The sequence below is a fragment of the Homalodisca vitripennis genome, chromosome 7 (genome assembly GCF_021130785.1).
Source record: "Homalodisca vitripennis isolate AUS2020 chromosome 7, UT_GWSS_2.1, whole genome shotgun sequence".
Classification (NCBI taxonomy): domain Eukaryota; kingdom Metazoa; phylum Arthropoda; class Insecta; order Hemiptera; family Cicadellidae; genus Homalodisca; species Homalodisca vitripennis.
Genome location: NC_060213.1, coordinates 25,033,612 through 25,046,843, shown reverse-complemented (window position 1 = coordinate 25,046,843; position 13,232 = coordinate 25,033,612). Strand labels below are relative to the sequence as shown.

The 13,232-nt window shown below is 36.8% G+C and overlaps 1 protein-coding gene across 2 annotated transcripts in view; it reads left to right on the top strand.

Annotated features, from left to right (window-relative positions):
- Window positions 1–13,232, top strand: part of LOC124365701 (myotubularin-related protein 10-A) — a 43,509-nt gene that overhangs the window by 27,958 nt on the left and 2,319 nt on the right. For both annotated transcript variants that reach the window (XM_046821639.1, XM_046821638.1), the window contains 3 exons: window positions 1,866–2,038; window positions 7,926–8,096; window positions 8,419–8,655. In XM_046821639.1, the coding sequence (XP_046677595.1) occupies window positions 1,866–2,038; window positions 7,926–8,096; window positions 8,419–8,655 (581 nt within the window). The remainder of the gene's footprint in view (window positions 1–1,865; window positions 2,039–7,925; window positions 8,097–8,418; window positions 8,656–13,232) is intronic.

Sequence of the window (13,232 nt, the reverse complement as noted above, 5' to 3'; positions counted from 1 at the left end):
CAAAGCAGCCAGAGGCTGGCAAGAACCTTGATTCTTAGGGAACAAGCCCAACCAACTCCAACAGTCATCTCCCATAGTAGACTAGACCTATCGAATAAACCTTGAACCCCAATAACTCGAAGTTTGTGGTTAGTGATGTGCCGCTCCTGGACATGCATAAGATAGCCCATATTTAATTGACACATTGGTTTTTGCTGTACCCAGTGTGGGTTCAACTGGAAGGTATAAATCAAAGTGAAACCTCAGGGGATAAAACACCTTATAATATTACAAATCTTCAATGAGACTTTATGATAGCAGTCAAACAAAATTTGGAAAGTATATACCAATGTGTTCAGCAGTATGAGTTGTTACAATAACTACTGTTTTGTCTGACTTAAACCAAACTTGGTATGGAAATACTGTATGTACACTTTCTTTTAAAAAGTGGTGGAACAACCTTGTTCAAAAGCTATCTCCATTAAATTAAAGGTTTAGGCGTGGCAGTTGTTTATATTAACCCTTAGCACGCCGTAGACGGAATAATCCGTGATGTGTTTTGTTCTTATAACGCCAAAGACGAAATAATCCGCCGATCGATAAAAATATATTTTATTACTATTTTTGACGTTTATAAGTTCAATACATAAGCCACAATACAAAGTAATGTACTGGCTTGACCAAATAATCCAGTTGCAGCTGTCAGCTGGCCGCAGTAGGTAAACAGTAAATTGTTTTGTTGCCGGCAGCTGTTCTCCCACTCCCGTCCGTACGCCGATGACGATACTATCCGCCATTACCGACTGTCAGTGGAGCACGCATTGTGCCTATGGGAAGTGTTCTTGCGTTGTCATTCCTTATACAAACAGTTGTAAAAAGTTATTGTTACCATGTTTTAGGTGTTATAATAAAGTTTTTATTCTTTCTTTTCTGTTGAGTAATTATGGCTGCAAGTCATGTCCTGAGACCCCATGGCTTCATCCCAATTTTTGTTTTGAAGTTTACCGTACAACTGCCTAAATCAAATATTATCAGAACTAATAAAACTAATCAAGATCAGCATATTACACTTTATTTGTTTTCTTATCCTTGAGTTTTCATATTTTTCATCACATGCATTTGATTACTCTGTAACCTAAATTTGATTTTGATTGTAATATTCTATTATTATGAAAAAATTTGATTATTTTAATACAAGTATTACATTATTGTAAAATTTTCTTTGTGTGACTATTAGTCATTAGGAAGGAATACAAAAATTAGCTTTAAGGAATTTTCATTTTTATTTTTTAACCTTAAATGAGCGTAATCTAAAAAATGACTAAATTTATATCGGCGTTCAAAGGGTTAATTAGTGAATATTTTAAATATTTACATCATATAATATATTTAGTGTAGTAAATATAAATAGTGAGCACATTTACTCAATATTGTCATATAAGTTATAACCCGATATAAGGTATTTCAATTACTGAAAATTTTTAGGAACTTCCGTTCTTATTACTTATCTATACATCTGGTAAGGTGTGAGATAGGGCAAGTTAGAACAAGTGAAGGTCAGTTAAATGTCTAAAAGGGGTAAAATATAAAATGACATTGTTACTTCTGGGAATTAGATTTTAGGTATGCTTTCTTCTTTCATTAAATCAGTTTCAACAAGAAATTTGCTCAAATTGAGTGTTTTTCAGTTAATATATAATTAATCAACTAACTGAAATCAGGCAAAAGGTTATTCTTAGAGTAATTTTATGGGAAATGTTTATTAATTTTGGGATTTGATGTTCTTGCACCAACCGAATGAAAATTATTCTTGTGATTAGAAAAATGTATCCATATGAAACCGGTACCATTTTGAATCTGATGGAAAGTGCATGTTGTTTGAGCAGAAGGTGACGGGTATGACATGTGCTGTGTGGTGGCCAGCCTGTCGCAGATGCTCATTGACCCTTACTTCCGATCTATCGTCGGCTTCCAGTCGCTGGTCCAGAAGGAATGGGTGGCATTGGGACACCCGTTCTGCACCCGGCTCGGCCATGTCTACAACATTGAGACTCAAGAGGTAGGCACCACTAAATATAAGAACTTATCCACTGTCGTATGGTTCTTACTCTTGATCATTGCTTCGTGCCTAAGCTGCCAGCCAATGAAACCCACCAATTTTGGTTATCAGACATCTCGGTGGAAACTGAAAAATTTATTGAGAAAAGGCTCAACATCAATTTTTTAATGAAATTAAGGCGTAAAGCACTGATGTAAAGAACTGTTTCCAAGATAATTGAATGCTTTAATGATTAGCAAGAAGGTTGCAGAGATGATGAAAGGCATCTAGTTTTGATGGGAACATTAAACATGTGAACATTGGGATCCATATCCTTCGCAATTACCAAATTCCAGTGTGAAAGAAGCTACAAAAATTAAATTTGGTAAACGTGTTACCAAAATTGTGTCCAAGTTGCTGATACCGGAATAAAAATTAATAATGAGGTCCAAATTTGTTACATTTAGAAAACTCAATTTGAAAGTAAAGTAAATGTTTGTAGAGTATTATATAGTTCTCAATTTTTTTATTTTTGGTAAGTTTCCTTATATTGTGAGAAGGGAAGATTACTAAATTGGTAATTCTCTGTATTTTCATAAATTTCCATATAAAAGCAAGCACATAAACAATATCACACAAGCACATTGGGCAAAATCTCACAGGTACAGCTGACTATATCTCACAAGTACATCTGAATATATCTCATAGGTACATCTGGCAATATCTCACAGATACAGCTGACTATATCTCACAGGTGCATCTGATTATATCTCACAGGTACAGCTGACCATATCTCACAGGTACAGCTGACCATATCTCACAGGTACATCTGACCATATCTCACAGGTACATCTGACCATATCTCACAGGTACATCTGACCATATATCTCACAGGTACATCTGACCATATCTCACAGGTACATCTGACCATATCTCACAGGTACATCTGACCATATCTCACAGGTACATCTGACTATATCTCACAGGTACATCTGGCAATATCTCACAGGTACATCTGACTATATCTCATAGGTACATCTGGCAATATCTCACAGGTACATCTGACTATATCTCACAGGTACATCAGACTATATCTCACAGGTACATCTGACTATATCTCACAGGTACATCTGACTATATCTCACAGGTACATCTGGCAATATCTCACAGGTACATCTGGCAATATCTCACAGGTACATCTGACTATATCTCACAGGTACATCTGGCAATATCTCACAGGTACATCTGACTATATATCACAAGTACATCTGACTATATCTCACAGGTAAATCTGGCAATATCTCACAGGTACATCTAACTATATATCACAAGTACATCTGACTATATATCACAGGTACATCTGGCAATATCTCACAGGTACATCTGACTATATCTCACAGGTACATCTGGCAATATCTCACAGGTACATCTGACTATATCTCACAGGTACATCTGGCAATATCTCACAGGTACATCTGACTATATATCACAAGTACATCTGACTATATCTCACAGGTACATCTGGCAATATCTCACAGGTACATCTGACTATATCTCACAGGTACATCTGGCAATATCTCACAGGTACATCTGGCAATATCTCACAGGTACATCTGACTATATATCACAAGTACATCTGACTATATCTCACAGGTACATCTGGCAATATCTCACAGGTACATCTGACTATATCTCACAGGTACATCTGACTATATCTCACAGGTACATCTGACTATATCTCACAGGTACATCTGGCAATATCTCACAGGTACATCTGACTATATATCACAAGTACATCTGACTATATCTCACAGGTACATCTGACTATATCTCACAGGTACATCTGACTATATCTCACAGGTACATCTGACTATATCTCACAGGTACATCTGACTATATCTCACAGGTACATCTGACTATATCTCACAGGTACATCTGGCAATATCTCACAGGTACATCTGACTATATCTCACAGGTACATCTGGCAATATCTCACAGGTACATCTGACTATATCTCACAGGTACATCTGACTATATCTCACAGGTACATCTGGCAATATCTCACAGGTACATCTGACTATATCTCACAGGTACATCTGACTATATCTCACAGGTACATCTGGCAATATCTCACAGGTACATCTGACTATATATCTCACAGGTACATCTGACTATATCTCACAGGTACATCTGGCAATATCTCACAGGTACATCTGACTATATATCACAAGTACATCTGACTATATCTCACAGGTACATCTGGCAATATCTCACAGGTACATCTGACTATATATCACAAGTACATCTGACTATATCTCACAGGTACATCTGGCAATATCTCACAGGTACATCTGACTATATCTCACAGGTACATCTGACTATATCTCACAGGTACATCTGACTATATCTCACAGGTACATCTGACTATATCTCACAGGTACATCTGACTATATCTCACAGGTACATCTGGCAATATCTCACAGGTACATCTGACTATATCTCACAGGTACATCTGACTATATCTCACAGGTACATCTGGCAATATCTCACAGGTACATCTGACTATATATCACAAGGTACATCTGACTATATCTCACAGGTACATCTGGCAATATCTCACAGGTACATCTGACTATATATCACAAGTACATCTGACTATATCTCACAGGTACATCTGGCAATATCTCACAGGTACATCTGACTATATCTCACAGGTACATCTGACTATATCTCACAGGTACATCTGGCAATATCTCACAGGTACATCTGACTATATCTCACAGGTACATCTGACTATATCTCACAGGTACATCTGGCAATATCTCACAGGTACATCTGACTATATCTCACAGGTACATCTGACTATATCTCACAGGTACATCTGACTATATCTCACAGGTACATCTGACTATATCTCACAGGTACATCTGACTATATCTCACAGGTACATCTGGCAATATCTCACAGGTACATCTGACTATATATCACAGGTACATCTGACTATATCTCACAGGTACATCTGACTATATATCACAAGTACATCTGACTATATCTCACAGGTACATCTGGCAATATCTCACAGGTACATCTGACTATATATCACAAGTACATCTGACTATATCTCACAGGTACATCTGGCAATATCTCACAGGTACATCTGACTATATATCACAAGTACATCTGACTATATCTCACAGGTACATCTGGCAATATCTCACAGGTACATCTGACTATATATCACAAGTACATCTGACTATATCTCACAGGTACATCTGACTATATCTCACAGGTACATCTGACTATATATCACAAGTACATCTGACTATATCTCACAGGTACATCTGACTATATCTCACAGGTACATCTGACTATATCTCACAGGTACATCTGGCAATATCTCACAGGTACATCTGACTATATCTCACAGGTACATCTGACTATATCTCACAGGTACATCTGGCAATATCTCACAGGTACATCTGACTATATCTCACAGGTACATCTGGCAATATCTCACAGGTACATCTGACTATATATCACAAGTATATCTGACTATATTATCTCACAGGTAAATCTGGCAATATCTCACAGGTACATCTGACTATATCTCACAGGTACATCTGGCAATATCTCACAGGTACATCTGACTATATCTCACAGGTACATCTGGCAATATCTCACAGGTACATCTGACTATATCTCACAGGTACATCTGACTATATATCACAAGTACATCTGACTATATCTCACAGGTACATCTGGCAATATCTCACAGGTACATCTGACTATATCTCACAGGTACATCTGACTATATCTCACAGGTACATCTGGCAATATCTCACAGGTACATCTGACTATATATCACAAGTATATCATCTGACTATATTATCTATCTCACAGGTAAATCTGGCAATATCTCACAGGTACATCTGACTATGTCTCACAGGTACATCTGGCAATATCTCACAGGTACAGCTGACTATATATCACAGGTACATCTGGCAATATCTCACAGGTACATCTGACTATATCTCACAGGTACATCTGACTATATATCACAAGTACATCTGACTATATCTCACAGGTACATCTGACTATATCTCACAGGTACATCTGGCAATATCTCACAGGTACATCTGACTATATCTCACAAGTACATCTGACTATATCTCACAGGTACATCTGACTATATCTCACAGGTACATCTGACCATATCTCACAGGTACATCTGACTATATCTCACAGGTACAGCTCACTATATCTCACAGGTACATCTGACCATATCTCACAAGTACATCTGACTATATATCACAAGTACATCAGACTATATCTCACAGGTACATCTGACTATATCTCACAAGTACATCTGACTATATCTCACAAGTACATCACTATATCTCACAGGTACATCTGACTATATCTCACAGGTACATCTGACTATATCTCACAAGGTACATCTGACTATATCTCACAAGTACATCAGACTATATCTCACAGGTACAGCTGATTGTATCTCACATGTACAGCTACTGTTATCTTACATGGTACAGCTACTGTATCTTACAGGTACAGCTGACTATATATCAAAAAGAAATTGGGCAATATAACTCAAGCACAGCTGGAAATATAACACAAGCACAGTGGAGTGGTACACAAGCACAGTGGAGTGTCACACAAGCACAGTGGAGTGTCACACAAGCACAGTGGAGTGTCACACAAGCACAGCTGGAGTGTCACACAAGCACAGTGGAGTGTCACACAAGCACAGTGGAGTGTCACACAAGCACAGTGGAGTGTCACACAAGCATAGTAGACAGTGTCGCACAAGCACAATGGAGTGTCACACAAGCACAGTGGAGTGTCACACAAGCATAGTAGACAGTGTCACACAAGCACAGTGGACAATATCATATAATCATTCTTTAAAGAAAACATATCTGGGCAGCATGACACTTATTGCAAGATCATTACAAAAAAAAAAAAAAAAAAACAAAAAAAATTATTGGCTATCATATAGTATTTAATGTTAGCATCAATAGACATGTCTATACATAATGCGATAGTTTCCATATTGGATTATTTCACCTACTAATTGGCCTGATCAAATAATGTTAAACTTTGTTCACCAAGATTGTTTGAAATTCAGTTGGGAGTTTTCACAGCGAAAATATTGTGGAACTGTCGTTCTCTTACCAACAATTTGTACAAATTCTTTTATAAATTGCTGATTGTTTCAAATTATATGGATTAACATCAAAATTTACTGTACTTGATGTTATATTTGTTAGATTAACTGTTGTGGTAGATCTTCACACTGAATTTTATTCTTAATGGGTTTCATGTCAGTTGTTTTATGACAGTTTAGTCTATGAAATTATGAGTTACAAATTCCTTATAAAATTTAAATTACAAATATAAAAAACATGTGTAATTGTGGATTTTTTTTAAAAGCAGAAGACATAGATAAAATAAATTAAGTAATAATTAGCCATCTTCGAATGGTGAAATTCACATTGAATAGTATTATTGAAATTAAATATGCAATACAGTTAATTAATTAAGTAGCTCATGATAATTAGATATTTTGGTATAATAATATTTATCAATATTCTTTTCACTTTCATTGCAAAATTAGTTGAGTACTTCATTGTTCAATGATTGAGTATGTAGAACTCATTTCTATAAGTGAATAATAACAGAAATATAAAAATGTAGGAGTACTCGTACACCACACTATGTGTTGCCTGACAGGCTTTGCTGAGGTTGCATGCAAAATTTCAAGATTTAGCTCATTTCATTCTCAAAATGTCCTGTGAACATGTATAAAATAAGTACTTATTTGATTTAGAACAATAGTAGAAAAGAGGAATCGGCCTTTGTTTATTAATCTTATAATATATTCAAATAGGCCCCAGTGTTTCTACTGTTCCTGGATTGTGTGTGGCAGCTGCTTCAGCAATTCCCTGCTGACTTCCAGATGACTGAGACGTACCTGACGACTCTGTGGGACTCAGCCCACGTTTCCATCTTTGAGACGTTCCTCTTCGATTGTGAACGCGACCGAAAACTCGCCAAATCAGTGAGTCCCATTGTAAAGTCCACAGTTATTTTACAATTGACATTTTTTAAATTAGGTTCCCTAAGCCGCAGAGCAGCAATGAGACGTAAAAGCAAAATCTAACAAAACAGACATGCACGGGGTTGGCCAAGCAGCCTTTTGAAATAGAAATTCCAATCCTTGCCATTTTCCTTTTGTAAATTTTGGTTGAAATAAAATCACTATTTACAGATTCTAATATACCAATAAACCTTTTTAAATTTATGTTTTGATGAGCTAAACAGTGCAATTTTTGATGAGGAACGTACCAGCCTAATCTTTAAAATTCTCTTGTAATTCCTAGGAGCCAAATAACCCGCTGACGATGAGGTCGGCGTGGGACTGGGGAGAGCAGTTTTCAGATCGTGACGTTTCACTTTTCTACAATCCCCTGTACTGCCCCCCTGCCACGTCCACAACCCCACAGCTGCTGCCCCCTCCACTCCCCGTGGAGACTGGCATCTCTGCACTGCAAGTGTGGAGCCAGTGCTACTTCCGGTTCATTCCCAGCATGGAGATCATCGGTGGTGGAAAACCACAGGTAAATTGAATTGTGGAAATTTAATTATAATCCCTCAAACTATATATGCAATTATTGGTGATGCAGCATAACCAAAACTATCCACTGCCACCCTGTACTCTAGCAAGGTGTTCTCGGATGCAAGCGGTGTGGGTGCTGTCAGTTGAGGAAATCGCTGATCTTCAAAGGCCAGCGAGAAAGTATATGTCTGGGGAGAAGTATAGAGTGGACAGTAACAGTGGTAATGGTAATGACGAGGTGCCTCCACGCTTCATCTCTGTGACCAAAGGACTCTAAGTGCTCCAAGTAACATGACAACTTCTGTCCCAGCAACTAGAATTTCCCCAAGAATATTATTCTGACCAAGTGGAGAGACATGTGATATCATCATCTAATAAGAATTAGGGGCATATCAATACAACTTAAAATTAAAAGTAAACAAGAATTAGCAGTTATCTTTTTGTTTACCGTGGAGCAGCAGACTTATGGCAATGCACGAACATGGAAATAATAAACACTTATTTGTAGCTAAATATCATTTACAGAACTGCAATAATTTGTTATTTGTTTAGTTTTGAACTCACTACTTATTAGTAATAAACAAGAACTTGTAAATAGGGAAATTAAAACATTTTATTTATTTTTTTATCCTGTTATTCACATTTAAATTGTCTACAGTGTGCCATATTTCATAATAATTCAATTGGATATAAAATATTAAAAAGTCAGTTTATTACTTTATGTTTTATCAAAGTACCAAATTTTTTGTTGATTGGTTGAAAAATAAGGATACATAAATAAGGATAAAAAAAAGTTAATACACAATAAAATCACCTGACAGGTTTATCAGCAAGACCAACGCGGACTAAGTATAGACTACATCGTCCTTTACTTTGTGGGCTATAAATAATCCATTCATTCTGAAAGGGTTAAATGGAGATTTTGGTACAAAGCTTATAAAATTTCAATCTTGACTGAATTTTAAAATCTATAGTGATATAAAGATTAGGTCTCGCTAAAATCTTATGTCTCTACCACATATCTCCCAGCAACTCAAATCTGTAAATCTTAAGACATGACTGTACAAAATGGAGAGTTTCTAAGAAGCAGGAAGTTCAGTTCAACTATGTATAATTTTCAGGGTGTTGAATCGACAATATAAACACATGATAATCATACATTATTGTAACTAATCCACCCAACTATTTTTACAAATGAGAACCTGTAACTTTTTCAACCTATGCATTCTGGCTTAAGTTCCTATGTATCCCTAGTTCATGAACTGATCACTTTTATCAGACTCTTAATAGAGCAAGAGCCCGCGACGCCCAGACATTCGTTATTTCATAAAAGCTGACAACTTGTCAGTATACTAGTACTATACAGGTATAAACGTACCTCGAGTATGGAGCCTGGCTCGCGGTGGCTTCGGCAGGTAACAGGTAGTAAAGGTGAGTGAAATCACAGTTTAAATTCGTAATAGTGTAAAGCTCAGTTTTTATACATTTCAACATTAAACAACGATAGAAAGCTGCATGTGCGATGCCGGACACTTAGTATAGTTCCAACCCCCTGCCAGACACCCATAAAGTACGATTAATAAAATTAGTACTTTCGTCATATTATAAAACCTGAAATTTATATATGTTATTAGGGGAACTATAAAAAGATGTTTTCTCAGTTCCCAGACACTTTCTATGGTTCCTTCATGCAGCCAGACACCTCAAAAGTTACTGTAGGTGCGAACGTGAGAGATATACATACAAGCGGGTGCGAGTGAGATAGTATGTAATTCTACAGCGATCTTTTACTGCGCATCAGCTGTCTTATATTCCGAACATTTGTTTGAATACATAGTAGTGTGAACAGTTAAGACAGCTGATGCGCAGTAAAAGATCGCCGTACATTACGTACTATCTCACTCGCACCCGCTTGTATGTATATCTCTTGCGCTCGCACCTACAGTAACTTTTGAGGTGTCTGGCTGCATGAAGGAACCATAGAAAGTGTCTGGGAACTGAGAAAACATCTTTTTATAGTTCCCCTAATAACATATATAAATTTCAGGTTTTATAATATGACGAAAGTATTAATTTTATTAATCGTACTTTAGGGGTGTCTGGCAGGGGGTTGGAACTATACTAAGTGTCCGGCATCGCACATGCAGCTTTCTATCGTTGTTTAATGTTGAAATGTATAAAAACTGAGCTTTACACTATTACGAATTTAAACTGTGATTTCACTCACCTTTACTACCTGTTACCTGCCGAAGCTACCGCGAACCAGGCTCCATACTCGAGGTACGTTTATACCTGTATAGTACTCGTATACTGACAAGTTGTCAGCTTTTGTGAAATAACGAATGTCTGGGCGTCGCGGGCTCTTAGACTATAAGAATCGTATATTGGTTAAAATTTCAAAAATGTTCTGAAGATTATTGTATTTTGTCAATGCTTACTCTTTATTTGAGATGATGAAAGAAATTTTAATTTTTCAAAATATCTCAGACAATAAGAAACACTGCAAACACTTTTTTTGGAGAATCAGTAATTTAAAATTGTATTAATGAATCTTTATATCTTTGATGTACCTAAAACAAAATTTAATTAAAACTAAATAATTCATACACACATATTAAGCACAAAAGAAAGATAAGCCAACTATTAATTCTCACAGATTTATTAAAACATTCAGTTTTCTTATTGTTGTATCTATAAAAGTTTCTGACATTCTTCTAATACCTTTAAACGAGCAATTCTTGTATTTATATAATCTGGATCTCGGAAACGGCTCCAAAGATTTTCATGAAATTTAGTATGCAAGGGGTTTTGGGGGCGATAAATCGATCTAGCTAGGTTTCAGTTTTTGAAAATGTTTCGACAAACAATTTTTCATTGCTGTGTTTTCATGCAATAAAATCTGCTACAAAGTCAATATTTATTTATTTTTTATTTCTTTGTTTACATTATATAGTAAATTACATCCGAGGTATCATAACAAGAGTAGTAAGCCAATCCTCACAGCTGATGTTTTATCAGAAATGCCAGAGTAAACATTTTTGTATAAATTAACAAAGGTTGAAACCGGAGGGAAATTTTGATTGTAATATAAGTTGGTGAATAATTTCACTATTTTAAAAATGAAATCTATTTCATATACTTCATCCCACTCATACTGCTAAAGTCAAATGCCTGCAAACCTCAACTAACATTATACGAGCAGAAAGGTCTCACAATTTAGATCTTTCGACGTCTACAAGATTTGCAGCAGCGTGCGTCACAGCGTGTAGCTACTGAGATTGACGAGCAACGAGAATTACCAATTAGAAGAACAAAGACGTCGAGGCGGCCTCATAGGGCTTTAGAACTTAATAATTATTTACCTACATATAATGCAGCTGTGCAATATCAAGTTTGTTTTTTTTTTTTTTTTTCTTGGGGCGGCCTACTGCCATGCACTTAAGCCTCAAGGGCTTTTTGCGCACCCCGGAAACACCATGAGGCCCACCAGGCTACAACTTCAGCAGTTCAACAAACCGCCGAAAACAACCTATCAAGTCCTCCTGGGAAAATTCACCACCCCTGTCCAAGCTACCAAAGATGGCATACCGCTCTCTTGCTATTGCAGGGCAATCTAAGAGTAGGTGCTCAGCAGTCTCCTCCTGCTCATTACACCTTCCACAGAGCGGATCCTCCTGAAGGATGCCAACTCTGTGTAGATGCTTCCTCAGGTGACCATGCCCCGTAATGAGACCAATGACCTTAGAAGACATTGATCTGTTTAATGAGAGAAGGTCCGAAGCCACCTTGGAGGAAGGTGACTGTAATACCATTCTACTCACTCTCAAACCCGGATGCAACCTCCACCTTCTCCCATGCTCCGCACGAATCCATTTCGAGACAACCCTAGAGGATTCACACTTTGGAACACCGCAGAACGGTTGAGGGCCCGTCATAATTGTTGCTGAGCCCTGGTTGGCCAGGGCATCAGCTCTTTCAGTACCATTTGAAATTTTGTGTATCCATTGCGGTGCATTGCATTTCCCTGAGGAACGGGGGGGAAACGGGGTTTCTAATCACATAAAAAGAAATTCTTTTGGTGATTGTTGTTTGCATTCACAAATTTTAATGGAGCAACCAAAACTTTCAAATGAATTAGAACGTCTTTTTTAAAACTGTCACCCATATTCAGAAGAGTTTCTTTAAAAAATAAGAAACATGAACGCATCTTTTGCTCTAGCATCCTTTAATGCAGAAGATGACAGAACAATAAATAGCCATGGCATTTATAGTATTATCGTTTGCCAACAAGTAAGTATATTATAAAATGAATCCCAAAACACGATTTACCAGAAAAAATACTGATCAAAGCTCAGTTTACTGATATTTAATTGTAATAGAACCATTTTCATGAAAAGAGATATAACATTTTAAGACCTAAAGTGAAGTTGGTTTATATTGGCAGCTTTGTTTTTGTTAACTGTCCATTATTAACTGTGTTTGCTTTATTGATTTGGCTTTTAGGTATAATATTTGACATTGTCAGATAGAAGAGAAGCTCGCATTAGGCTTCTTTTCCGTAACTGTAACACTTGCTGC